The 27945-nt window shown below is 38.1% G+C and overlaps 1 protein-coding gene across 4 annotated transcripts in view; it reads left to right on the top strand.

Annotated features, from left to right (window-relative positions):
* The window catches only part of CLCN5 (Cl-/H+ antiporter 5), a 162637-nt gene that overhangs the window by 101364 nt on the left and 33328 nt on the right, over positions 1-27945 (top strand). For all 4 annotated transcript variants that reach the window (XR_003429625.1, XM_027091232.1, XM_027091231.1 and 1 more), the window contains one exon: positions 14766-14912. Coding sequence is in view for 3 of the 4 variants with exons in the window: in XM_027091232.1 (XP_026947033.1) it covers positions 14766-14912 (147 nt within the window). In the remaining variant the exon portion in view is untranslated. The remainder of the gene's footprint in view (positions 1-14765; positions 14913-27945) is intronic.

Here is a 27945-nt window from a genome sequence, read left to right on the forward strand (position 1 = left end):
ATCTTTGTCTAGATTCATTTTCTCTTTTGCATGTGGATGTCCAGTTCCAGTACCGTTTGTTGAAAAGACTGTCCTTTCTCCATTGAATTGCCTCTTGTTCTTTCTCAAAGATCAGTTGACTATGTTTGTGTGGGTTTATTTCTGGGCTCTCTAGTCTGTTTTATTGATCAATTTGTCTATTCTTCCACCAACACCACATTGTCTTAATTACTGTAGCTTTTTAATAAGTCTTGAAGTTGGGTAATGTCAGTGCTCCGACTCTGTTCTTCTCCTTCAATATTGTGTGAGGTTTTCTGACTTTTTTGCCCTTCCATATAAACTTTAGTATCAGTTTGTTGATATCCACAAAATAACTTTCTGGTATTTTGATTAGGATTGCATTGAATCTATAGATCAAGCTGGGAAGAACTGATGTCTTTGACAGTATTGAGTCTTCCTGTCCATGTGCATGAAATATGTCTCCATTTATTTAGATCTTTGATTTCTTTAATCATATAGATCTTGTACACATTTTATTAGATTTATACCTAATTATTTCATATTTTTGGTGCTAATGTAAATGGCACTGTGTTTAATTTTTTTTTTTTTATTTTACAGTTTTGTTCTTGGCCAAACATAGATGTGTGATTCTGGAGCTAAGACTTACCACTGCCCTCAAAGAGTTTATGATCCTTGGTGGGTGGGGTGAGGGAGCACATTTTACAAATGTGAAAACTGATATTTAGAGAGGCAGAGGAGGAAGGGACACAGGACTGGGTTTCCTGACAACCAGTCCTGAACTCTTTCCTTCTCTCCAGTCCTTTATGTGTATTTTCCTACTATGTTAGGGGTTTACATCTCATTCCATCAGTTGAGCTTTTGATACTAGGGCATCTGTTTAGGAAAACACTGCCAGGTTCTCTGTAAGAGTGGTGTAGAAAGAGATTTCATGACATGATCTATTCCGAGATGACATGCATCGTGGAGAGGCTTCCTGCCCTCCAAGCCCGATGACTTTCTGGGAATCACTGACGTTGTTATAGTTCTCTGATGAGTATCTCTATAGCCACAATCTCCAATTGAAAAACTTTATTATAAACTCTTTCAAATACCCCAGAGTGGCTGTTCATGATACAGGCAAAAAAGATTGTTTCCTATGGTGTAAACTAATGTTGGAGATTTTCCAGGCTAGAAGGAGTAATGATTTCTGGTTCATTTAGTCCTCCCCACAGCAGCACATTTTACAGCTCTAATGGCATTGTGCTTTTAATTTGAAATTCCATTTGTTCATTGCTGATATACAAGAAAGTAGTTGACTTTTGTATATTAACCTTGTATCCTGCAACCTTGCTAGAGTTAATCATTAGTTCCAGGAGTTTTTTTCTGTGTAGACAATCATGTTGTCTGTGAACAAAGACAGTTTTATTGCTTCCTTCCCAAACTGTATACCTTTTGTTTCCTTTAATTGTTATTGCATTAGTTGGGACTTCTAGTATGATGCTGAGTAGGAGTCGTGAGCACAGACATCCTTGTCTTATTCCTGGTCTTAGCAGGAAGGCATCTAGGTCCTTACCATTATGTTTAAAATGTTAGCTCTAGTTGAGGAAGTTCCCCTTCATTCCTGGTTTGTTGAGAGATTTTATCATGAATGGATGTTGGATTTTTGTCAAATGCTTTGTTTCTTTTTGCATCGATTGATATGTTCTTACGATTTTTCTTCTTTAGGCTTGTTGATGTAATGCATTATACTAATTGATTTTTTAATGGTGGACCTGCCTTGCATGCCTGAAATAAATCATACTTGGTTATGGCATATAACTCTTTTATACATTGTTGGATTTGATCTGCTAATATTTTGTTGAGGCTTTTTGCAACTGTGCTCATGTGAAATATTGTAGTTTTCTATTCTTGTCTTTGTCTTGTTTTGGTATTAAGATAATGCTAGTCTCATAAAATGAGTTAGGAAATAATCTCTCTGCTTCTATTTTTTGAAAGAGATTGTGGAGAATTGATATAATTTCTTTAAATGTTTGGTAGGATTCACTAGTGATTCCATCTGGGTCTGGTGCTTTCTGTTTTGGAAGGTTATTAGTGATTCAACTTATTTAATAGATATAAGCATATTCACTGATCTGTTTCTCTTTGTGTGAGTTTTGGTAGACTGTATTTTTCAAGGTATTAGTCCATTTCATCTAGGTTATCAAATTTGTGAGCATAGATTTTCTAATAATATTCCTTTATTATCTTTTTAATGTCCATAAGATGAATAGTGATGGTTCCTGTTTCATTTTTGACATTATTAATTTGTATCTTCTCTCTCTTTTTCTTAGTTAACCTGGCTATAGGTTTATTAATTTTATCGATCTGTTAAAAGAACCAACTCTTGGTTTTGTTGATTTATTTTATTAATTTCCTGTCTTCAGTTTCATCGATTTCTGCTCTAATTTTTATTATTTATTTTCTTGTGCTTACTTTGGGTTTAATTTGCCCTTCTTTTCCTAGTTTCCTAAGGTGGAAACTTAGAGGGTTGATTTTAGACCTTTCTTCTTTTCTAGTATATGCATTGAATGCTATAAATTTCCCTCTAAGTGCTGGTTTTGCTGCTTCTCACAAATTTTGATTTTAAATTTTCATTTACTTCAAAATGTTTAATTTCTCTTGTGACTTATTCTTTGACCCATGTGTTATTTAGAAGTGTGTCCTTTAATCTCTAAGTATTTTCGGTTTTTCCAGCTACCTTTCTGTTGTTGATTTCTAGTTTAATTCCATTACGATCTGAGAGCAAACTTTGCATGATTTCTGTTTTTTTTTTTAATTGTTAAGGTGTATTTCAGGGCCCAGAATGTCATCTGTCTTTGTGAATGATCCATGTGAGCTTAAGAAGAAAGTGTAAAAAAAAAAAAAGTGTATTCTGCTGCTGCTGTTAGATGAAGGATTCTATATTTGCCAACTTGATTCAGTTGGTTGATGCTATTTAGTTCAGCTATGTATTTACTGATTTTCTGGTTCTGGATCTGTCCATTTCCAGTAGAGGGCTGTTGAAGTCTTCAACTATAATGGTGGGTTCATCTGTTTCTCTTTGCCATTCTGTCAGTTTTCGCCTCATGTATTTTTATGCTCTGTTGTTAGGCACATACACATTAAGGATTCCTATGGCTTCTTAGAGAATTGACCCCTTTATCATTTTGTAATGTACCTCTTTATCCCTGACAATTTGCCTTGCTCTGAAGTTAGCTTTTTCTGAAATTAATATAGCTACTCTAGCTTCCTTTTAATTAGTGTTAGCATGGCTTCTTATAGACAACATAGTTGGGTGTTGTATTTTTATCCACTATGGCAGTCTCTGCCTTTTAATTGGTATATTTAATAGACTATTGATGTGTAAAGTGATTACTGATATGTTGAGTCCACATTATCTGCCATATTTGTTACTGTTTCCTATTTGTTGCCCTTGTTGTTTTCTTATTTTATCTTCCACTCTTTCTTTGCCTTCTAGTTTTAATTGAACATTTTGTGTGAGTCCATTTTTCCTCCTTTCTTAGCATATTAATCATACTTTTTCCTTTCCTTTTTATCTTTTTACTTTTTTTAGTGGTTGCCCTTATGTTTGCAATATACATTTACAGCTAATCTAAGTCTTCTTTCAAATAACACAATTCTACTTAATGAGTAATAATGCAAGTACCTTATTATTTTCAGAGTATTCCCACTTCCTCCCTCTGTCCCTTATAATATTCCTGTCTTTCATTTCACTTATCCATAAGATATCATCACTGAATATTGTTGCTGTTATTATTTTGCACAAACTGTTGTCTGTAGCTCAATTAAGAATTAAAAAATATTTTATTTTACTTTATTCTTTCTCTGGCACTCTTCCTTTCTTTACATAGATATGTTTCTGACCTCTATCATTTTTCTTTTTTCTAAAGAATATCTTTTAACATTTCCTGAAAGGCAGGTCTACTGCTGACAAATTACCTCAATTTTTGCTTTTCTGAGAAAAGTCTTTATTTCTCATTCAGTTTTGAAGGATAATTTCTCTGGATTCAGAATTCTTGATCCGTGGTTTTTTTCAATACTTCATATTTTTCACTCTTCTCTCTTCTTTTTTTTTTTTTTTTTAACATCTTTATTGGGGTATAATTGCTTTACAATGGTGTGTTAGTTTCTGCTTTATAACAAAGTGAATCAGTCATACATAAACATATGTTCCCATATGTCTTCCCTGTTCTCTCTTCTTGATTGCATGGTTTCTGAAGAGAAGTCTGGTGTATTTCTTATCTTTGCTCTTCTATAGGTAAGGTGTTTATTCCTCTGGCTACTTTCAAGACTTTGATTTTCTGCAGTTTGGGTATTATATGCCTAGTTGTAGTATGTATGTATGTATATATTTATCCTCCTTCATGTTCTCTGAGCTTTCTGGACCTGTGGTTTTTATTGCTTCATTATTGCTTCATTATTATTGCTTCAAATATTTCTTTTGCAGCATTTCTTCTTGTTATTGCCGTTATGTGTATGTTACACCTTTTGTAATTGTCCCACAGCTCTTGATATTCTTTTCATTTTTTTCATTCTTCTTTTCTCTTGGCATTTCAGTTTTAGAAGTTTCTATTGACATTTCTTCAAACTTGCTGATCCTTTTCCTCTGCTGTGTTCAGTCTGTTGATGCATCTATCAAAGACATTCTTCACCTTTTTTTTTACAGCATTTTTCATTTCTAGTATTTCCTTTTGATTTTTTCTTTTAGTTTCCATCTCTCTGTTTACATTACCCATCTGTTCTTGCATGTTGTCCACCTTTTCCAAGGCCCTTAGAATATTAATCATAGTTACTTTAAATTGCTGTTCTGAAAATTCCAACATTCCTTCCACATCTGACTCTGGTTCTGATGCTTGCTCTGTCTCTACATGCTGTTTTTGTTTTTTTTTCCTGGTCTTTTAGTATGCCTTGGAATTTTTTTTGAAAGCTGGACAATGATATACTGGGTAAAAATAACTAAAGTAAATAGGCCTTTAGTGTGAGATTTTATGTTTATCTGGATGGGGGTTAGGATATGTTTACTGTTTGCTGTATCTGTATGTGTCAGAGGCTAAAATTTTCTCTAATGTCTTTGTTTTTGTCCCTCATATGTATTTGGGTTTTGCAGTTCTTATAGTTATATTCTCCTATTGTTATTCATGAGCCCTGTTGATGTGTTAGTAAGGCATGGAGGAAGGGATGTGTTCTATAGTCCTATGATTAGGTTTCAGTCTTTTAGCAAGCCTGTGCCCCCTTGACTGTGAACTTCACAGGTGCTTCTCAGTTTTATTTTCTTTTGTTTTTTCTCCTTTATGTGAGACAGGAAGGCTGGAGGGAGCTAGACTTCAGTTTTCCTTTCCGCTAAGTTGGTTAGGCGTTGGTAAAATAGTTTCTCCTGAGGACCAGCCTTGTAAAAAGAAGAGAATGCCCTGTTCATTTTCCTGCCCCTACTGGAAGCACGAGGGGATTTTTCTCTGGTCTTCACTGGGCCTTTTCGAGTTCTTAACTCTCAAATTTGTCCACACTAAGCCTCTAGCTATTCTTCAATTACAGTTTAGGTTCTCCTACCCTGGCACTGGTTCTCAAAGAGGGTTCCGCTAGTGTAAGCTATGATTCTCTGTATCCGCCTGTCTGTCTCCCTAAGTTTGGAGACAGTAGTTTGTCCTGTAATCTGAGTTCTCTGATGGATCTAAGGAGAGTTGTTGATTTTCAGTTTGTTCAGTTTTTTCTCATTGTGAGGATGAGAATGAGAACTTCCAAGCTCCTTATTACATTCTTGACCAGAAATCCTACTTTAATCTTTACTCGAATATGTGCATCCACCTTTTTTATTACCTTTATCAATGATGACACAGATTTGTTCCTCTGTTCTTTTCACTTCATTTTATTACATACATTCCCTGATGCAAAATGTTATTTATTTTACTACGTATTAATTAATCCATTTTGTATGTGTCCATGGTCAGAAATAACTTTGCCTGTCCACCACATCTGGAATGAATATACTATTCTGTGTTATTTTAAAAATCAACCCTAAAAAAACCCATTTGGAATTTATCACAATGTGGTATATGTTGTAATTGTACATTGTTTTCCATTTTGATATCTAGCAATCCCTCAACTATTTACTAAAAAGTGGTTGATCCTTTCCTTATAGTTGTGTTGCTTCTGGTTTATCAGCTATTAAGTTCGTAAAATAGTGCGTGTCCACTGCTAGAATCTCTATTCTTAATCCAGTGCCATAAGGTTTTGATGATTGTTTCTTTGTAGAAGATTAAAATCTGACAGGTTATGTTTGCCATATTTACTTAAGAAAATATATACACTAGTATCCTTGCCTACTTATTCTTCCAGGTAAAGTTCACTATCAATCTTTCAAGTTATCTAAAGGATGCCATAGGGACTCTAGATTAATATATAGTTGTAATACAATTCAGATTGGTGTCTGTTTTGTTCTTACTATATTTAGACTTTCTATCCATGAGCATGATACTTCTTTGTTGATTTATGTCATTCTTTTTTTCCTCCTACTTGGATTTTATAAATTTTACAGTAATATTGTGTTTCAAGTGTATGTCTCTATCATAAATAAATTATTGTATTTTCTAGTTCTGTGATAGTACATGGGAATGCAGTTGTTTTTTTGTCTATTTGCCTTATAATTTCTGAATTCATTTATTACCTTTAGTTATTTTTAGTTAATATTTTTAGAGCTGTATAGATATGTATTCATGCAATCCAAACATCAAAATATATTTCTTCCTTTCCTATATGCATTCTTCACTTTTTTCCTCTTAAAGTTTTCTTTTACCATGTTAAATATAATAGGCAACAGGAGGCATCATTATCTTCCTGTATTAAGGGGAATGAGATTTTGCTTCTTGGTTTTAATTTAAATTTTCTGTATCATGTCAAGAAACAAATTTTCCACCTGGAATATTTTTAAAATATTTTAATCTGGAATAAATATAAACTTTTAAAATCTGTTCTTGACATCTGTTGAGATAATTATGGTTTTTAAAATTTTATCTGTTAGTCTGATAAATGATGTCGACAATTTCCCTTGTGATATCAGTCTTGTGTTCTTGGAATAAACTCTCCTTATTTATAGTAGGCAAATCTTTCAATGTAATGCTATATTTCAGTTTCTTAAAGTTTATTTTGGTGTTTTACTCATATATTCCAAAGTGAAAGTGATCTATAAAATATGAGTGGTGTCTTTGTCAGGCCTGGCAGGCTCTTGTCCTTGAACTTCAGGGTGCTTCTCTAGCCATCTTATTTGTCACTCTTGAAAGCCTTTCTATCAGAGTGTTACCATATTTGAAGAATCTCTGAGGGAATTCCCTGGTGGTCTAGTGGTTAGGACTTGGCACTTTCACTGCAGGGGCCTGGGTTCGATCCCTGGTTGGGGAACTAAGATCCCACAATCTATGTGGCACAGCCAAAAAAAAGAAAGAAAGAAAGAAAGAAAGAATTTCTGAGATAAAACCAAAGAAATGCTAAGGGACAATAGCATATTATTGTTTCAATTTTAATTTCTCTGAATTTTTAAAACCCCTTTCCCCGTTTTCTTTAATAAATTATCTACTTACCAATATCTTTTGCCCTTTCATCTGTTGGGATTCAGTTTTAATGATTTGAACAATCTCTTTATATATCAAGGCTATTTCTCCTTTGGAAAAATATTTATAGGAAATATTAGTTTGCTTCACTTCCACTTCCTTCATCTGTCAACACGGTCTCATCTGACTGGTTTGTCCTCTTCCTCCTTCTTACCAGTCATGAGTGTTGCCCAAGTATGGTTTCTCCATTCTGTGTTCTTTCTCTCCTTTAACAATTCTCAAAGAGTGGTCTGTGCTTCCTGAGACCCTGTCATGGGGTCTGCAAAATCAAAACTATTTTCATATTAATATTAAGATTTTCTTTGCCTTTTTCATTCTCATTTTCTCATGAATATGCAGTGGAGTTTTCTAGAGGCTGTATGACAGGTGCTGATGTCATTGCTCTGATGGCTAATGGAATATGTGTCCTCTTAAGGCAGACATTAAAAAGATTTGTGGGAATTCTCTGGTGGTCCAGTGGTTAGGACTCTGAGCTTCCACTGCAGGGGGCCCGGGTTCGAACCCTGGTCAGGTAACTAAGATCTTGCAAGCAGCGTGGTGAGGCCAATAAATAAATAAAAGTAAGAATAAAAAATTTAAAAATCTAAAAAATTAAAAAATAAAAAGATTTGCAAAATGCCTCTCACTAATTTTTTTTGGAAAATATAGATTTTTTTTCCAAAAGTTAACATAAACATATAATGGGATGAGTATTATTATATTTAAATACATTAATAAATATTTATTTTGAACATTTCTGGGGTTTGATTTCTAATTCAGTAAATATCTATAGATAGAACCCCTATAAATACAAGCTCTTTAGGTCCCTCAATAATTTTGAGGACTAAAGGGATCCTGAGACCAAAAAATTTGAGAACTGCTGTTCTCGTACTGCCTGCTCTGAGTTCTGTTTTTTCTCGTAACCCCTACTTGTCTGTGAGGATGACTCCCAGATGAAGACCACACTGTGAGAAGAAGCATTGTTATTTCCTCCTGGAACTTTTTACTTGAAATTTTGACAGGTAGAGAAGGTGACTTGGGTTAGGATTGGCCCAAACCTCTGAAATAAGGCACCTCAGAGACTACTGTCCAAGATTTGCATTTCATTTCTGCCTCTCAAAATAAAGTAACTAAAACTGGAATCGGAGTATAATCTAGATTATTTACTGAGCTCTCTTTGTGTCAGGCACTTAGGAATACAGATTTAAGGTACCCTGTCCTCAAGTAGCTCAAAGTATAGTGGGTAGAAAAAGGGTGATTTTATGTATGTGCCAGTTCTTGTCACCTTCAATGTTATACTTAGGATTGACTTAATGTTCTTTCTTTTAAATGATAAGACAATACTTGTATCTTGGTAGGTTGTATAATGCCTCTCTTACCCTTTTTTCCTTTTGCATCCTCCCTTTTCCACATTTGTGGTATCTGGCATATTACGTACATGGAATGCCATGTGCAGGTCAACAGTTATCGTTCTTGAACCAAAATAAGAAATAGAAAAGTTTATTGCTTCTTTGTGTTTGTTAGCATTGGAATATGTGACATACTTTATATTTTTATTTGAAGGGTTGTGTGTATCAGCCTGCCCATTGGTTTATACATTTGCTTTTGCCAAATGGGCTAGTTGAGATGGAGGTATTAATTTGTTTGTGCCAACATGTGTTGCTGTCACTAAACAAGATGCTAGTATGCCATACCACAAATTAGCACCATCCCACCCCATCCCCACCTGGCTCTTTCAGTACAGCTGTTGGGAATATGCACTCCTCCTCCCCTTTTCCCCCTTCTTCCTCCATCCTAAATGACCTACGTTGAAACTGGAAGTGGTGAACTGCCTTCCTAGCCTTTTCATCCTCTCTCTTCCAGTCCACTGCTGCCACACTTACCTCCTAAAGTTATGTTTTTATCATGTTGCTCCTCAAAAACTACAGCGACTCCATTGGCTTCCCAACCATTTGCTCACATACAGCTACCCTGTCCTCTAGTCAAGCACAGATGCCAGCCTCATTCTCATCTCAAGCCTTTGGCCATTTTGTTTCCTGGTCCTCGAGTACCTTCTTTCCTCCATGAAGGCTTCTCTAGCTTACAATCTCCCTTCCATTTTCTAAATGCCAGTTTCACTTTTATTCTAGCAGTTTAACACTTAGCTGTTGTATAATTACATTATGTGGAAGTTTCCTCCCCAACTAGATAATAAATTCTTGAGAGCAGTGACAGGGTAACAGATGTTTTTTGTATCCTTAATCCTCTACCCTCATAGTGCAAGGCATAGATTTATTGAGTATTGGCTATGTAAATATGTTGACTGGCTATTAACCATTCCTCCCCAACTAGAATCCTCCTTAATAAGCATTTATTGAATACCTTCTCTGGAACAACACTAGAGTTGTTAAGACCACAAAAATGAGAAGGATACGGTGTAGTCACAAGACTCAAGTGGAAGAGATTATGCAATCAGCATAGATGTCTGAACAAAGGGGGTGTTGAGGAAAAGCTTGTATGAGCTGGCCCGAGATGGATTGAAGGGGATTTCACCAGGCTAAAAAGAGGATGGGGGCTGGGTGGGATTTCAGATAGAATATATGGCCTGAGCAAAGGTATGGAGGTGTTAAAGTACATGGCCTATGTGGAGTATAACAAATCTATGGCAGGAGATAAGTCTGTCTGGGTAGATGGGATCTAGATTTGATAGGGCTCTGAATACCATACAAAGAAATGTAAACTTGACCCAAAAGGCAATGGGGAACCAGCTTATGATTTTAAGCAAGAAGGTGACAAAAGGCACTGAAAGTGTCAGCTATGTAATGCAGATATCAACCAAACATTTTTCCCTGTTTGCCCTCCCCCCATAACCCTTCCTTGTATGACGAGCCCTATAGTAATCCACTAGTTGGGATAATAAATCCTGTTACTTTGTTCCTGGTCTACCCTAAATTCCGGCTGACCTCAGGCTTGTGACCATCTAGAGGTTTGATTTATTCCAGATGTGCCATTCTCTGGACTGACATGTCATAGGGAAGCCCCAGAGTGTTATGGAAAGAGCAATAGGCTTGGAGTTCAACTAAATGCAGGATCAAATCTCAACTTGGAGGAACTTTAAATTATTTCCTCATTATTCTGCTGCTTTAACTTTTTGTCTGGAACTTTTTTATATCTGCAAAATAAAACCAACTACTACCAGAATGGATTATCCACGGGCAAAATACCACTTTGAGTTTTACTGATTATGTTCTTTTTCTTTGTTGAACTCCAGTTTGTTGCATCTGTTTTGCTTGATCTGCTTGCTGCTTCTAATTTTCTTTTGTTGACCCTTTATTTCTATGTACTTATTAAGGAAGCACTTTATAACCCAAACACTGAACCAGATAACTGTTCCATGAAATGTTTGAAATGAGGCAGCTCAATTTAGCTGGGTTGTTCTGTGTCAGTGGGTTACAGGAAGGAGTTTGTAAGGTCCTAATGGGGAAACGGAAGAGTTTTCCAGCTTCTCCTTTGTTGAGTCTTCATCTTGTAGCGTCATTATTTTGTTTTAATGAATTCCCAGAACAATAGGTACACCTTCTGAAAATATGACTACAGGACATATTCCAAAGCCAAATATAAATTATTTTTGGACTCCCCATACTTTTTCTTCCTATGATTTGTGTGGCTAATGTAGAGTTGCTGAAACTGTGTATTTTAAATCATTTCCTGAATGAAGCACATAACCAGTGAAGAGAGAGGGAAAGGATTCTGCATCATTTTGCAAATTTTCTTGCCTACTTTCAGTGCTAGTCACTGGAATTCACAGGCGTTGGATGAATTTAAACAGAAAGAAAATCTCTCAAGTTCTTCTCATCAGCTAAAATGGTGCTCGTTTTCCGTTAAGATTTCTAGAAACCTGGAATACCTACTTTTGAGATTGCTTTTATAGGTTCGTTGAACGTAGTAAATCCCAGAGTTAGACAAATATTAAGTGCAACTATTGACTCTGATGCCACCTACATTTAAAAGGGAAAGTTGATGTGAGGGGTGAGGGCAGGAAACATGCTTTGTTTGGATTTTGTTATTTGTGTTTAGGCTAATGTTATTTCTGCTTGTTTTTCATTTTCATCCTGTTGAGTTTGAAGCAGCAACGGAAGTGTCAAATGGAATTCTTGGGAATTAAGGACTGGAGCTTGAGATAGAGATGAGGGCTAGAGATAGTAGGTTTCCTTAAAGGATAAGATAAAGTAACTCAGAGTAAGGCAGGTAAGGATCTGCTATCTCAGTCAGATCAAGAACAAAATAGAGAGACTAATTTTTTTCTTAAATAAAGATTAAAGACACTTCTTCCTGGATGACAGGAGGGAAGACTGAGAGATTCAGAATTTCCTGTGTGTCGTTGGTAATAGGAAAAACCTGCTAAGGATCCGTGGTAGTCAGGTTAGACTTGGAAGCAGCGGCAGAGTCCGCTTTTTCACCCTCTTGCTTAGAATCATAATTCAGAGGAATTTGTGTAAGTGCATTTTTGCAGGTGTGCTCAGAGAAGGGGCGTGAAGGAAGCAGGATAGAGCAGGAGGAAGAGTCTAGCGAGGATGAAGGATTGGCTGGCAGCGAGGGAGCTGGGCTGAAGATGCAAAGCATGGATTCTTAGTATCCTAGGAAACATTTGATCCACATAGGAAGGTTAGAGGTTTTGTAGCTGAGGGAATGGTTTTATGATAGATAATTTTCTAAATTATTAGTACCTCTGGGTAAATGACCCTACCGTCTCCACCTGACCATATGTCACCATGGAAGCATGGTAATGTTCCTGGAGAACCTGTTGTTTAGATTCATGTCTGCACAGAGTTCAAGCTATTGGTGTATACTAAAGAATGTTGTTGAGAATGTGTTTCTTTTATTTATATTCATCCTTATCCATAAGTGAATGGCAGATTTCCCTTAGAATATCTGTTCTCTTGATTTCAGTCATCACCTTGATGTTGATAACTCCCAAGTCTTTGCCTCTCAATCTTCATCTCATCTGGCCTACCCAGCATCATTTCTGTATCTGTCCCACTATCCCACAATGCTTCATACATAATAGGTGGTTCATAAATGTCACTCATGCTGACCTCCTCCTTCAGGCTGACCTCTTTATCATAAGTGAGATGTTGTGAAATTGAACACATGATTTGGAGCTTACCGTCTTTTAAAAACACTAACTGGGCAAGTTACTTAGTCTCTCTGAGCTTTGGTTTCCTCATCTGCACTAGGAGTGCTAATGCCACAGCTTAGGAACGCTGGAAAAATTAAGTGAAAGCGTTCACTTTAAGCGCATGGCCCAGGGCCTGAAAATTAATTGAAGTCCTGGTAAATGTTGCTTATTTCTCCTTTATGCTCAATGTTTAAAATATTTAATTTAACTGCTGTGATTCCAATTTTTTAGGCCTAACATTTAATTAATTAATTTTAAATTAATTAATTAATTAACTATGGCTGCTCAGGGTCATCATTGCAGTGCACGGGCTTCTCTAGTTGTGGCGTACGGGCTCTCCAGTTGCAGTATGTGGGATCTTAGTTCCCCGACCAGGGATCAAACCCGGGCTCCCTGCATTGGGAGCACAGAGTCTTAACCACTGGACCACCAGGGAAGTCCCCCTAAAGTTTAATTTAACGTATTTGGTATTTACCACATTCTTGCACATAATTCTGATAACCCAGAGTAAGAAGTTTCTTAAAAGAGTATTATTTAGGGCTTCCCTGGTGGTGCAGTGGTTAAGAATCCGCCTGCCAATGCAGGGGACACGGGTTCGAGCCCTGGTCCGGGAAGATCCCACGTGCCATAGAGCAGCTAAGCCTGTGCACCACAACTACTGAGCCTGTGTCTGGAGCCCGTGAGCCACAACTACCGAGCCGGCTTGCCACAACTTCTGAAGCCCGCGCGCCTGAAGCCCGTGCTCCAGAACAAGAGAAGCCACCACAATGAGAAGCCCACACACCACGACGAAGAGGCACCCCCGCTCACTGCAACTAGAGAAAGCCTGCACACAGCAACAAAGACCCAATGCAGCCAAAAATAAAATGAATGAATGAATGAATGAAATTTTAAAAAATAGTATTATTTGCCTAATCGAATAGAACTTTGCTGGCTATGAAACTTGATCAAGATTTCATCAAAAACTGGGGTGATGGTGGTGCAGGGCTAGATAAAGTTGGCTGTAATGCTGTTTTTTTTTTTTTAAAATGATCAATATACTAAGATTTTTTTGAATAAAATTTTATGATCTGAAGATTCCCACTTGGGATGTGGAAAGTGTTTCATCTTTAATATTAAATTCTTGAGCAGAGAACAACATTGAACAGCACAGTATGCCTCTTTTTCCCAGTATTTCTGTGCATCTATATTGTGTTAAGAACTCTGGGAGAGCCGGAGGCATAAAATAATATTTTTCCACTCCCAGATGGCTAGCACATTTCTGAATACTGCTGTCTAGTTTTTATTTCAGATTTTTATTGTGAACTCCCATGAGTTTTGTATGCATGTCCTCATTTGATTTGCTTATTTGCAATGGTTCTCAAAAAACCAATATCAACTACATTGTAAGGGTAGTGGTATGTTATATCTGGAGGGTAACTGACTATGCTAAGTAGTTTGTGTGTCTATACTGTCAAAATAAGAGCACAAAAGAGGACATACGAATAAGTGGTAACCCAAAAGGTGAAAACTACCCAAATGTCCATCAACTGATAAATGGATAAATAAAATGTGGTATATCCATACAATGGGTGTTATTCAGTTCTAAAAAGGAATGTCATACTGATACATGCTACAGCATGGATGAGCCTTGAGAAAATTATGAGAAGTGAAAGAAGCCAGACACAAAAGCCCACATCTTATATGATTACATTTATATGAAATATCCAGAATCAGCAAATCACAGACACAGAAAGAGAATAGAGGTTATAAGGGGCTGGGGTGGGAGGGAGATGGGGAGTTATGTTTACTGGGTAGCAAGTTTCTGTTTGAGATAATGAAAAATTTCTGGAAATGGATAGTGATGATTGCACATCATTGTAAATGTGCTAAATGCTACTGAATTGCCAGTTTAAAACGGTTTAAATGGTAAATTTTATGTTATGTGTATTTACCACAATAAAAAAAGAATAAGTGGTAAGGGGCTTGGAAATCATTGTAATAAGCCTCCTGTTTTTTTTTCTGTACAGGAGCCATGGATAACAGAGGCTTTCAGCAGGGGAGTTTCAATAGCTTCCAGAGCAGCTCCAGTGATGAGGACTTGATGGACATACCAGGGACAGCTATGGATTTCTCCATGAGAGATGATGTTCCTCCCTTAGATGGAGAAATAGAAGGTATCATTACTGCTGATGACAATTTATCTTTTTAAAAATTATTTCCAATGTACATACAATAACATTTATTTATCTCCTGGCACACAGTCCTATGAATTTTAACACATGTGTAGATACTTGTAATCACCACCACTGACAGGATAAGAACAGTTCAACACCCCCAAAGCATTCCTTCTTATTACCCTTTGCAGTCAGTCCTCCCTGACCCCCAAGCCCTGGTAACCACTGATTTGTTCTCTGTCCCATAGTTTTTCCTTTCTGAGAATGTCATATACATGGAGTCACATAGTTTCAACTTTTGAGACTGACTTCATTCACTCAGCTTAATGCCTTGGAGATTCATTTAAGTTGTTCATTCCTTTCTCTTGCTGAGTAGTATACCCCGGAGTGGGGTCACTGGATTGTGTGATAAATGTATGCTGAACTTTGTAAGTAACTGCCAAACCATTTTTCAGAGTGGCTGTACCATTTTGCATCTGAACTAGCCATGTATGGTAGTTCTTCCACTTGTTCTGCTCTTAGTATTTTCAGTAATTTTAATTTTAACCGTTCTAACAGCTATGTAGTGTTATCTCATCATGGTTTTAATTTCATTTCCCTAACGGTTTATGATGTTGAACATCATTTCATGTGCTCATCTGCCAACCTTATATCCTCTTCGATGAAGTGTCTGTTCAAATCCTTTCCCCTTTTTATAATTGTTTTCTTATTATCTGGAATATATTTATAAAATGAGAATTCCCCTTATCTATTATTTAGTTATGCAGTAACATCATTCTCTTCATTGGCTGCATACAATTTCATGGTATAGCTGTACCATAGTTTACTTAACCAAGCTCCTATTGTTGCACATTTCAGTTGCTTCCAATCTCTTGCTATTACAAACAATGCCACAATGGACAACCATGTGCGTGTGTGTGTGTGTGTGTGTGTGTGTATCTTTTAAGTGTATGAGAGCATTTCTGTAGCATGAGTGTGTAAGAGTGCTTATTTCCCCTTTCACCAGCCTTGCTGGTGCTGAATATTATAATTCTTTTTTCATCTTTACAATATGATAAATAAATAAATACATCCCTATTATTGTTTTAATTTTCAGTTTTTAAAATTAATGAGCTTGAGCATATTTTCATGTTTATTAACCATTTAAATTTCTTTTTCTGGGGAATTCCCTGGTGGTCCAGTGGTTAGGACTTTGCACTGTCACTGCCGAGGGCTTGAGTTCAATCCCTGGTCAGGGAACTAAAACCCCACAAGCTGTGCGGTCTGGCCAAAAAAAATTCTTTTTCTGGAAGTTTCCTGTTCATATGATGTTCCTATTTTTCTAATGGGCTGATTATCTTTTCTTATTTTCTCTCACACTTTTTTTTTGTTGTTGCGGTATGCAGGCCTCTCACTGTTGTGGCCTCTACCATTGCAGAGCACAGGCTCCGGACGCGCAGGCTCAGCGGCCATGGCTTACGGGCCCAGCCGCTCCACGGCATGTGGGATCTTCCCGGACCGGGGCACGAACCCGTGTCCCCTGCATCGGCAGGCGGACGCTCAACCACTGTGCCACCAGGGAAGCCCTTTTCTTATTTTTTTATAAGAGCCCTTTATATTATTATTATTAATCTTTTGTCTAATGTAGGTTGAATATGTATATTTTCTATTTCTGGTTTGCTTTTGTTAACTTTGTTTTTTTAATCTACAAATATTTTAAAATTTTTGTATAGCTAGGTATATAACCCTTTTATGACTTCTGAGTTTCTTGTTGTAATTAGAAAGGACTGTATCACTTTAAGATTAAATTTATATACTTTATTGTCTGGTTCTTTAAGTGATTGGGATTGCCATTCTCAAAGTGAAATCAGGGGACAAGAAACTACTGTCAGAATTCATTATTTAGCAAATTTGTATTAAGGGCCTATGACATTACAGATATTTTGCTAGGTTCTGGGAATTAGCAAGGCTTTAAGGCACCATCCCTGCCTTCATGAAGTTGATTCTAGCTAGCCTAACAGACACATAAGTACTTATGATAGTACCTACCTACCTACCTACCTCTTAAGAGTTGTTTTCAGGATTAAATGAGATAATAACATATAAAGTGCTTATGTACCCAGCATAGAGTTAATGCTCAATAAAATGTTAGCTATCATAATCATCAGCATTATTATGTCTATTATAACCCTATATTACAAGGACTTAGCAGAGGACGCATTCTCTCTCTCTCTCTCTCTCTCTCTCTGTGTGTGTGTGTGTGTGTGTGTGTGTGTAGGATTGGAAAAAATTTCACAGAAAAGGTGTGTTTGAGAAGGGCCTTGAAAGGTAAATTATTTGGTAGGAGGAAGAGCATTTGAGGCAGAAAGCAAGCTTTTACAGAGATAGCAACAGGCATAATATACAGAGGTATAAAAAGACAGAATATAAGCCCAAATAAGTAAATTGGGGCCTGAATGTCATGCTGAGAAGTTTGAATTAACCTTATTGTCACTGTGAGGACAAAACTCCTTCACATACTCATTCAACAAATACTTTTCGAGCACCTGGTATGAACCAGGTACTGCTATAGGCACTGGGAATACAGTGGCAGGATTAACATAGATAAGATGCAAGCTGATCTGGAATTTAGATCTAGTTGGGTAAATAAACAGATTCTCTAGTTAATTACACATTGTGATAAGTTTGAGGATGGAAATAAACTGAATGATAATAGATGATAACTGGGGAATACCACAATAGTTGGAAAGGTCAGGGAAGGCTCCTCTGAGGGGAGGTGCCCAACTTGGGATGAATATACAGGTAAGAAAACCACAGGTTCAAAAGGATAACAAGAAATTTGCCTGGTAAAGGTACCTCAGGGCAGTGACAGTAGAAGAGAGCCCCTGAATTTAAAGTTCATAAAAGAAAGGTACTCATGGTTTGGTATTTAGTGGGTTTTCCTATTTGCCTACTAATATAAAAGGGACATGTGTGTGTCATGTCCATTTATGAGTACTTACAACCACAGTGAGTCAGTCATACCAATTACTGGCTCTAGTGAAGTGGTCAGTTAGGGTATCCATTAGCTTAAACTGGCTACCTCTACTTAAGCCTTCTGGCTAAACCAGAGTGGTTTAGCATAGTTACCATCATTGCTTCTAATGAAAAATGATTTCATATGGCATCTGTATGACCAAAGTAGTTTTTCTGTGTTCACGTTGCTCTGGGTAGGTGATTGGGGCAAGTATCCATTATTCCTATTTAATAAACTAGAAAACTGAGGCAGACAAGATTTTGACATTGCTTATGATTGTGGAATATAGTTTTAGGTGAGTAGTCCTTCATCACTTATCACTAGCCTTTACAGGAGAATTACTACTTGTGGCTTCCAACGTCTGACCGTATAATAATGAGGCTGTTTTCCATGAGCCACACACAAAAATCAGTCCACTTACAATACTCCGTAGTGTTATAATTTTCTTGCTTTGCTTTTTAATTGTTCTTATTTTATTTAATGTTTTCACATGGGATTTCCTAGTGAACACAACAACAGAAAAAAAAGGTCATAAAGTCCTTGGTATTTGGTGGTGAAACTGTGCATAAAATATTACACTTTGTACCAGGCACAATGGCACGTACTAAAAAGATTAGTTAAAAGGAGCTTGAAAGGCAGTAGAAGTGGTCCTTGTTTTCCAGATGGCTGGAGGGATTGATTTATGAGTAATGAATAAATAAATTATGCATGTCATGGTTAAATGCATCTGAGGTAGTGTTATAGTAGTCTGTAAATTAGAAGAAACATAAACACAGAGATCTGAAAGAAGGGGAGGAGGAGGCAAATAGAAAAAGGGTTTGAGTAACAGGAAGAAATTCAGAGCTATTCTCATAGTCCATCTGTTCTCACTTGCCTGCCTCCGCAGCCTGGAACTCCTGGTCAGCAATTCAGCGATTCATTCATTTATGGAACACCCAGATACAAACTGTGTTGTTTTGGTAACGTTCTTCGATTCTCTTTTCCCCCTCGCTTCCTTGTCTTTCTACCTAGCATGCCTTGCTGCTACTCCCTAACTGTAGAATGAGGAGACATTCCTGGCAGAAAGAGCAGCACAGGTAAAGGCACATAGCAGCATGAGAGAGCGTCCTCTGCTCAAGAAACAGAGTCTGTATGTCTGAGGCCTGAGACTCCAAGGGTGGGGATGGTGAGAGTTGGAGCAGGATATAGGCTGGGTGATCTAGTTAGAAATCTAGGTGGGGTCCAGATTGTCTGTGCTTTTGGACCTCATCTTGTAACCAAGGAGTCACCAAATGATTTAAAAGCAGAGGAATGATGTGATCAGATTGGTGTTTTAGAGAATTATGGCAGTGTGGAAGATAGGTTCAGGGGAAGAGTATGCTGGAGACTGGAAGACCAGTTAAACTGTTAGTTTTGAACAATCTAGGCAAAAGAGCAAAGGCCTGAATTAAGACAGCAGGAAATGGAGAGGGGGAAAGAATAAGTTCTGGAGAAATTTCAGAGTGGGGATCAATAGGACCAATTAGACATGGAGAATAAACCAGAAGAGACACAGATGACTTCAAAGCCCAGGTGGAGTATGAGCAGGCCATTTCCCTCTCACGTGTGAGAACATGCCCAGACCACCCCTCCCAGCCTCAGCATAACCTCCCGATGTCCCAGGGAAGGGAAAAATCTTTTAAAATGAAAAACATGACGGTGCATGAAATCCACCATGGAAGCTGTGAAACAGTTCTGTTTGTTCTGCCCCACTGTAAAGAAAGATCATAGTATTCCTTCAGAGAGAAACAGAAAACATCTTAGGCTTCAGCTCATGGAGAATCCTCCCTTCATCATCTCAGTTAGGCTCTCCCAAACTGACTCATTTGTGTGGATGGTGCCAGGAGGAGAAGGAAAGGGAATTTGGGAACCGTCACCCTCATAATATTCAAACTTCCCTAAACGCTTAGCCTAGGAGAATGGCAATTGTTATCGCTGCTTTTTGAGCTTGAAAAAAAGAAAAAGTAGCCCTTATCAAAAGCTCCGTGGGGCCATAAACCTCACCTGTTTTAATATGCTGACCCCATAAAATGAGGCCTATGGTTATGGTCCATAGGCTTTAAAGGCTTCCTTTAGGTTCTTTAATGGGAAAATACCCGGTCAGATTTCAGAATGTATGCCCTCTAATCTCTCCCCCATTTATATATTTATATTTTTGTCTTAAGTATATGTTTTATTCAGGTCTACTGAGTTTTTACCGAATGTCCCATCCAGGACACCGCATTACATTTAGTTGTCGTGTCTCCTCGGGCTCCTCTTGGCTGTGTTGGTTTCTTAGACTTTCTTTGTATTTGGTGACCTTTGACAGTTTTGAGGATTACTGGCCAGGTATTTGTAGAATGTTGCTAAGTTGGGATTTGTTTGATGTTTTTCTCATAATTGGACTGGGGCTTGGGGGAAGACTAGAGGTAAAGTGTCATTCTTACCACATCATATCAAAGGTATATACCATCAATATGACTCATCACTGCTGATGTTCACCTTGATCACGTGGCTGAGGTAGTGTTTGTCAGTTTTCTCCCCTGTGAAGTTACTCTTTTTTCATCCTTTCCATAATGTGTTCTTTGATTAAGGAAGTCACTGCGTAGCTGACACTTAAGAATAAGGAAGTTATTCTCTACCTCCTTGAGGGTGAAGTATCTACAAACACTATTTGGAATTGTTCTTCATCGGAGATTTCTCTATTCTCAGTTATTTATTCATTCACTTATTTATATCAGTAGGGACTCATCTGTTTAATACTTTGGGCTATAATCCATTAGTACTTTATTTTATTCAAATTTTTCTAACTTTGCATTTGGAGCTCTTTCAATTGGCTCTGTCTCCCTTTGATGTATCCCTGTCACTGTGCAGGTTTCTTAAGCACTTATTTACTTTCTGGTACTACAATATGCTCCAGGCCCATGTTATATACTTCCTGCCTCAGTCCTAGAATCAGCCATTTCTCCAAGGAGCCCTAGTTCCTTTCAGCGGAGATTGGTATTAGAAAGCAAGATCTGGGCAGGAGGTGTGCTTTTTTCTGTTGGGGTGTTGTTGCTTCTAGGTCCTCTCAGTAGGAAATATAAATATATGTGTATTCTGACCCATGTATTTACACATACCTGTAAATAGATTATCTGTATGTAACTATCTGCATCTATATTAAGCTAAACATGAGATCATACTGGTGTCTCTAACTGTAATCCGTTACCACATGGATCATTCTTGCCTCCTCCCCTTGCTTGTCTGTAACCTTCCCCTCCAGGTAGTGAGAAACGTGGCTCCCACCATCCACCATCCAATATTTAACTGTTCATTTCCAGTGTATGTGCATGGTTTCAAATTGTTAACCCATACCCTCCGTGGGAAACTACTTTATCAACTACAGTAAAGTGCTTATACAAAATTCTTTTACCTTTAGTCTTACAAACTCCACTCATTTCCAGTTACTTGGGTCAGCATCTTTTTCCTTTAGTGAGGCTGTTTCACAAATTTGTGATATAATTGGATTCTTTTGCCACATTCTGCATTCCATCCTGAGATTTTCTTTTTAATTGCATACATTAAGGTTCACTCTTTGTGCTGTAAAACTCTATAGATTTTGGCAAATGCATAGTGACATGTATCCACTATTACAGTATCATGCAGAATAGTTTCACTGCCCTAAAAAATCTCCTGTGTCTTACCTATTCAGCATCCTTTCTTCTGAGTCCCTGGCAACCATTGATCCGTTTTCATCTTTATAAATTTGTCTTTTCCAGAATGTCTTTATAAATGGAATCATACAGTACATAGACTTTTCAGATTGGCTTCCTTCACTTAGCAGTATGCATTTAAGGTTCTTTCATGTCTTTGTGTGGATTGATAGCTCGTTCCTTTTCAGCCCTAAATAATATTCCATTGTCTGGATATACCACAGTTTGTCTATTCATTCACCTACCTACTATAGGACATCTTGGTTTCTTCCAACTTTTGGCAATTATGACTAAAGATGCTACAAACATCTGTGTGTAGTTTTTCCTGTGGGCGTTAAGTTTTCAAGTCAGTTGGGTAAATATATAAATGCAATTTCTGGATTATATGGTAAGACTATGTTTGGTTTTATAAGAAATTGCCTAACTGTCTTCTAAAGTGGCTGTACCATCTTGTATTCCCAGCAGCAATGAATGAGAGTTCCTGTAATTCCACATCCTTGTGAGCAATTGGTATTGTCAGTGTTTTAGGTTTTAGCCATTCTAATAGGTGTGTAGTGGGAACTTGTTGTTAATTTGCATTACCCTAATGACAAATGATGTTGAGCATCTTTTCATTTGCTATTTGCCATCTATATGTTTTCTCTGGTGATGTTCAGATCTTTTGATTTTAGCTCTTCTTTTCTAATATACACATTTAATATTATAAATTTCTAAGTACTGCTTTTTGCTGTATCCCACAAATTTTGTTATGTTGTATTTTCATTTTCATTTACTTCAAAATGTTTTAAAATTTGTCTTCAGACTTCTTTGACCCATGGGTTATTTGGAAGTATGTTGCTTAATTTCCAGGTATTTAGTCATTTTCCAGCTATTTTTCTGTTACTGGTTTCTAGTTTAATTCCCTTGTGTTAAGATTTATGTTAAACTGGCTAGGAGTTGGGCTTTGTTTAATGTTTGGTGTAATTATTAGTGCCAGGGGTTAAATTCCTGTAGTGTCCTTGTTTTTGTCTTCTCTCTTGATTTTGAGTTTCCTTAAGTACAATTCCTTGAAAGAGATTCTGTGTCTTGCAGCTGTAATCCACTGTTACTAAGATATGGGAGCCCCATTGGTGTGGTTGTATGGTATGGGGGAGCAGGTTATTTTATAATCTTCTGATTAAATTGCATTGTCTGTTGGACCTGTGTCTTGTGTCTTTAACCTTCACAAAGTGTAATCCGGTGTTATAGCTTTTTGTTCTCCCTGCCCCCTACTCCTGTCTCTGACCTCAGCATTCCCAGCCCATTTCCAGGAAGCCCAGACCCCTACTGGCTTTGCTTTTTTTCCCTTAAGTGAGACGGGTTAGGGCTGGAGAGGGAAGAATGCCCTTCCCCCAACTGGGATAAGGCTCAGGCAAAGTATTTTCCCCTGGAGCATAGGCCTTTGTTACAGAGACAGGTCTGGCCTATTTCACAATGATAGCTCTTCACTTCTCCTCTGAGCTAGGAGGACATGTTTCTTAGCTCTTCATTTTGAGAACTTGGTAGGGTTCCTGGAGATAAAAGCCACCGAAGTATAGGCTCAGGAGATCCTTACTCTCACACAAGTCCACACACAGCCTTCAGCAATTCATCAAAGTTGCCTTTAAGTAGCCCTACCAGTTATGGTTCTAGCAGTTTCTACTCCAGGTAAGCAGATCTCTCTGTGTCTTTTTGGATAAGCCTGTCTCTTCAGATTTGGGGGTAAGAGTTTCCCTTGCAGCAATTCTCCGGTGGGTCTAAGAAAAGTTATTGATTTTTTAGTTTGTCTAGCTTTTTCTTGCTGTACGAATGGGAGCAACAACTTTTTTGTTTTTTTAATTGAAGTATAGTTAATTTATAATGTTGTATTAGTTTCAAGTATACAGCAAGACAATTTCTGAGCTTTTTACTTGCCAGAGCTGAATCTGGAAGCTCCCCGTTTATTTTCTAATTAGTGAGACCACTTTGGTCCCTTCTCAAAGGGAGAAAAAAATTAGAGGGCGTTTGGCCTCTAATAAATCCTGAGTGGATTATTATGAACCTCACCTTGTTCCAATTTATGGCATTATGTGGTAGATGAGAGGGTTGCTGTGATGTTTCAGGAGTGTGTGCTGGGTGTTTCCGGGGTCTGTGGCTAGCAGGTACTCCAGAGGTACCGTGGCCATGTTGGTATAGTTCTAGTTAGGCACAGACTGGAAGTGTTGGGTCCCAGGTTGTGCTCTACTTCATCTCTCAGCTGAATCTTACTTTCCTAAGGATTGGTAGTACCATTTATTGATCTTGCCAGAAGGGTATTCTGTGATAACTCTGCAATCAAAATACCATTTGGAATTCCTCAAAGCTAATGTCTTCTCAGAAGTCATTCAACACAATGTACGAATAACCCACAAATAATCATTGCTAAAATTATAGAGTACGAGAGTTGGAAAGGACCGTAAAAATCATACATGCTGATATGCCCTCATTTTTACGATGGGGAACCTGAAACCCACAGAGATCAAGACAGTTGCCCAGGGTGACACAGTTAGTGAGTTATGGAGCTAGGGTTGGAATCTGCATCTTCTCACTGCTGGACAATGGATCTGATCACAAAGACTTCCTTCCTTCCTTCCTTCCCTTCCCTTCCCTTCCCTCCCCTCCCCTCCCCTCTTTCTTTCCTTTCTGCATTGGGTCTTCATTGCTGTGCGTGGGCTTTCTCTAGTTACGGCAAGTGGGGGCTACTCTTCGTTGCAGTGTGCGGGCTTCTCATTGCGGTGGCTTCTCTTGTTGCGGAACACAGGCTCTAGGTGTGTGGGCTTAAGCAGTTGTGGCACGTGGGCTCAGTAGTGGTGGCTCACAGGCTCTAGAGCACAGGCTCAGTAGTTGTGGCGCACGGGCTTAGTTACTCCATGGCATGTGGGATTTTCCCAGACCAGGGATGGAACCTGTGTCCCTTGCATTGGCAGGAGGATTCTTAACTGCACTGTGTCACCAGGGAAGTCCTCCCATTGACTTTCATGTAAAAATTTAGTTAAGTCATCTTCCTCTTGGTGCTTTCCTCCTAGTGTTCTACAGAAACTGTCACCTGCTTTGTTTCTAAATACCCCAGTGGTCTGCCTCTCAGAATGGAAGTCTTCCCTTTGCAATGTCTTGTCTCTACTCTTCTAGCTGCATTATCATTATTTTTATTTTTAGAAACACTTATATAACACATAAATACACGTCACTGTTAAAGATTCAAACAATACACATGTATATAAAATGTGAAAGTTCCCTCACTACTTCCCACTCCAGAGATAACCCTTCAAAATAACTCAGTTATGACCCTTTCAATTCTTTTTCTATCAAGTTAACACAGAGACACACACTTTAATTTTTAAAAAAAATCTACTTATTATTTTGTAACTTGCTTTTATCACATAGTAAGTTTGGGAGATTTTTCTATTTCAGTACACATCAGTCTACTTCTATCCTTATGCTATTCCCCCATTACTGGACTCTTTCATTGTTTCCAGTGCTGCAGTGAATAGCATACATACATTGGTGTGCACAGGTACAAGTGTTTCCTTAAGAGCAATTCCTAGGTTATGTGTGTGTGTGTGTGTGTGTGTGTGTGTGTGTGTGTGTGTGTTTAACTGTTTTGTTTGTTTTTTTTGTCCATGACATCACACTATTCCCATGAATCCAAGAAGAATCTCCTACTTGGTATTTCCTCTCTTGAAGTTTTTTCTCCTGCTAAAGAATAGTTGCTAATCTTTTTTCCCCAACTTCCTTTTGGAGATTAATAGAGAGAAACCAATGCAGACTCAATATAGAAGAACTGGAGAAATGCTGCTTCTAAAATAATAAGCACAAGTAGTCACACAGGATCGTGCTAGCCAAAAGCTTTCTCAATACTCTGGTATGGAATGTGCATTTTAGAGCAGGGTTTCCCTACCCATTACATTTACCAGTCTTCTTGTCAGTCCCTTTTATGTATAAATTTGAGAAGGAAGGAATGAAAAACAAGTAATGGAGCAGAGGGCTATTTTCTTTATGTGGACAACCCTCTCAGCAACATTGTCAAACCTATCCCCTCTACTTCTATTTCTACATTGATTTTGTACAGTGGGGGTCTGCAGATATCAAGCCATACTCCTCAAGCTATTTTTCCTAACACTGGTAACTCTGGCAATTAGCACCCTGGCTCCACTGGTAATGAAAGTGATTTGGGTGGGGAACTTCCGCATTAGAGTAGATGCTGGGAATAGAAGGCACAAAAGGTACACTGTCAAGCAAATGTCTACAACCCAGTGGGGGCAGAGCTGTATCCAATGGGAACCAAGGAGTCTGAAGGTGGTATAAGAATCTAGATTCACGCATATCTCGAAAGCCTTTTCCCTATCCCTTTCTCCCATGCCCCACCTTCCTATATACTTCTCATGGCCCTCACACTTCATTTTAATAGTACATATCATAGATTCATTATTGTTTTTGCAGTCCCATTCCCCACCTCTCTCACCACCTCTCTGATTGTCTAGCTCAGCAGAGCTGGGATAGAGAGTTTCCTCTTTGTTGTCCTTCCTGCCTCTTAGCTTCACATTTTAACGTGCTGTGAGCAGGAACCAAGCAGTCAGTCCTTAAATGAAATGGGTGCAGGGTGACAGTCAAAACAACACAGGCACTGACCCGTCAGATTGGATGTCAGATATAGCTGCGGGTAGTGTTCTGGAGCCTCCTAGTGTTCCAGCTGCTGCATCATGGGAAAGTTCAGGAGCCTTGGGGGGGATGGTTGTGGGGGAGGAGAGTCCTTGGGAAAGAGTAGTTATTTATCTACAGCCACAGGTATTTCACTGTTTAACAACCAGTATGGCTGTACAGATGTGTATCAATGGAATAGTCACCCTGAATAAGTGTCCTGGGGCCGAACTAAGGTAGTATATTAAAACATAACATGGTCCTGTGACATTCTCCAGGGCTTACATAGGAAGACATTTGCTTTTCAGGGCAATCCCCTGGCGGTCCAGTGGTCAGGACTCTGTTATTTCATTGCTGTGGTCCTGGGTTCAATACCGTAAGCCGCAGGGCGGTGTGGCCGGGGCGGGGGGAGGGGGGGAAAGCATTTGCTTTTCAGCCACTGGGTTTCGGTAAGTGGGGAAGCAAAATGGAGGCACAAGTTGATATATAGAAAGGTCCTAAAAATGTTGACTAATTATTGGGGCTTCAACTGTAATGTATTCTCAAACGTAGAGATGAATGGAATGTGAAAGGGTTCATGGCTTATTGGGAGATCTGGAATGGATGAACCAGTACAAGAAGGGAAAAGGGTGCAGGTATGGAAGTGAGAAGTGGCTCATAATAGACCCTTAGTACTTGCTGTTGAATGAAGGTACAGTTTAAAAGATTGCAGGATGAATATCTGCTGATGTGTGCTAGGTCGAGTGTTGACTTTTTTGTACACGTGCTTTTAGCCTTGCAAAAATACAATATATCCCTGTAAAAACTGAAATACATTCTAAAAATGGAACTATTTTCAAGTCCTATGATACGTACCAATAGCCCTGCTCCATTTCTTTGAGTGCTTATTTCTTTCTTTAGGCTGCTGCCAATAAGTGAGCCCTCATGCAGCTGTGGTTATGGCTAAAGCAGTACTTCAGGGTGCACAAGGTTTCCTTCTATCCTCTTTCCCCTTGTGTCTTTGTTAGTGTTTAACTAATTCACTTAATCAGTTACTGTTCAGCTCCCCAGGGAAATGTCTAATGGCATATTGGTTAGGGATTGAAATAAACATTATTCTCAAATTGGAGTTTCTTTTCTTGTATTTTAAGGGGTTTTCCAGTTTTAAGCATCATGTGATTTTTAGAAAAAAATTAGAAAGTGGTTTCCATAAAGGAAAATGAGCTAAATACATTCATTTATATGCCTCCTCATTCAAGCAGTGTGCTTTTAAACACCCATTAATTAAGTTTTTAGACCTAAGTGTAACTTACCGGGAAAGCTGTTTCAAGGTTGACTTATTTTTCTGACTTGTTTTTTGTACGTTTTTTCCCAGACTCAAGCAATCCAGGTTAGCTCTTGGGTGACTTTTATCATTTAAGAGCTAGATGTACTTTAACCTGAATCATTTTCCTGCTAGAGCATTAAATCATTTTAAATATAACTTACTTTGAAGGGCACACTATGCCTTCAAAAACCTAAGTTTTACTTTTTTTTTTTTGTATAGAGGCAAGAATCTAGAGTTGCCTAATAAGCACCCCAATCTGATATTTAGGGTCGTTGTTTAATTTTACTCTTCTTCCCTTGGTAGAGTATTTACACACCAGAAGCTTAAATCTTTTAATTCCTTTTTTTTTTTTTTTTTGGTACGCGGGCCTCTCACTGTTGTGGCCTC

The sequence above is a fragment of the Aethalodelphis obliquidens genome, unplaced genomic scaffold (genome assembly GCF_003676395.1).
Source record: "Aethalodelphis obliquidens isolate GAN/ISIS:26980383/991018 unplaced genomic scaffold, ASM367639v1 scaffold71, whole genome shotgun sequence".
Classification (NCBI taxonomy): domain Eukaryota; kingdom Metazoa; phylum Chordata; class Mammalia; order Artiodactyla; family Delphinidae; genus Aethalodelphis; species Aethalodelphis obliquidens.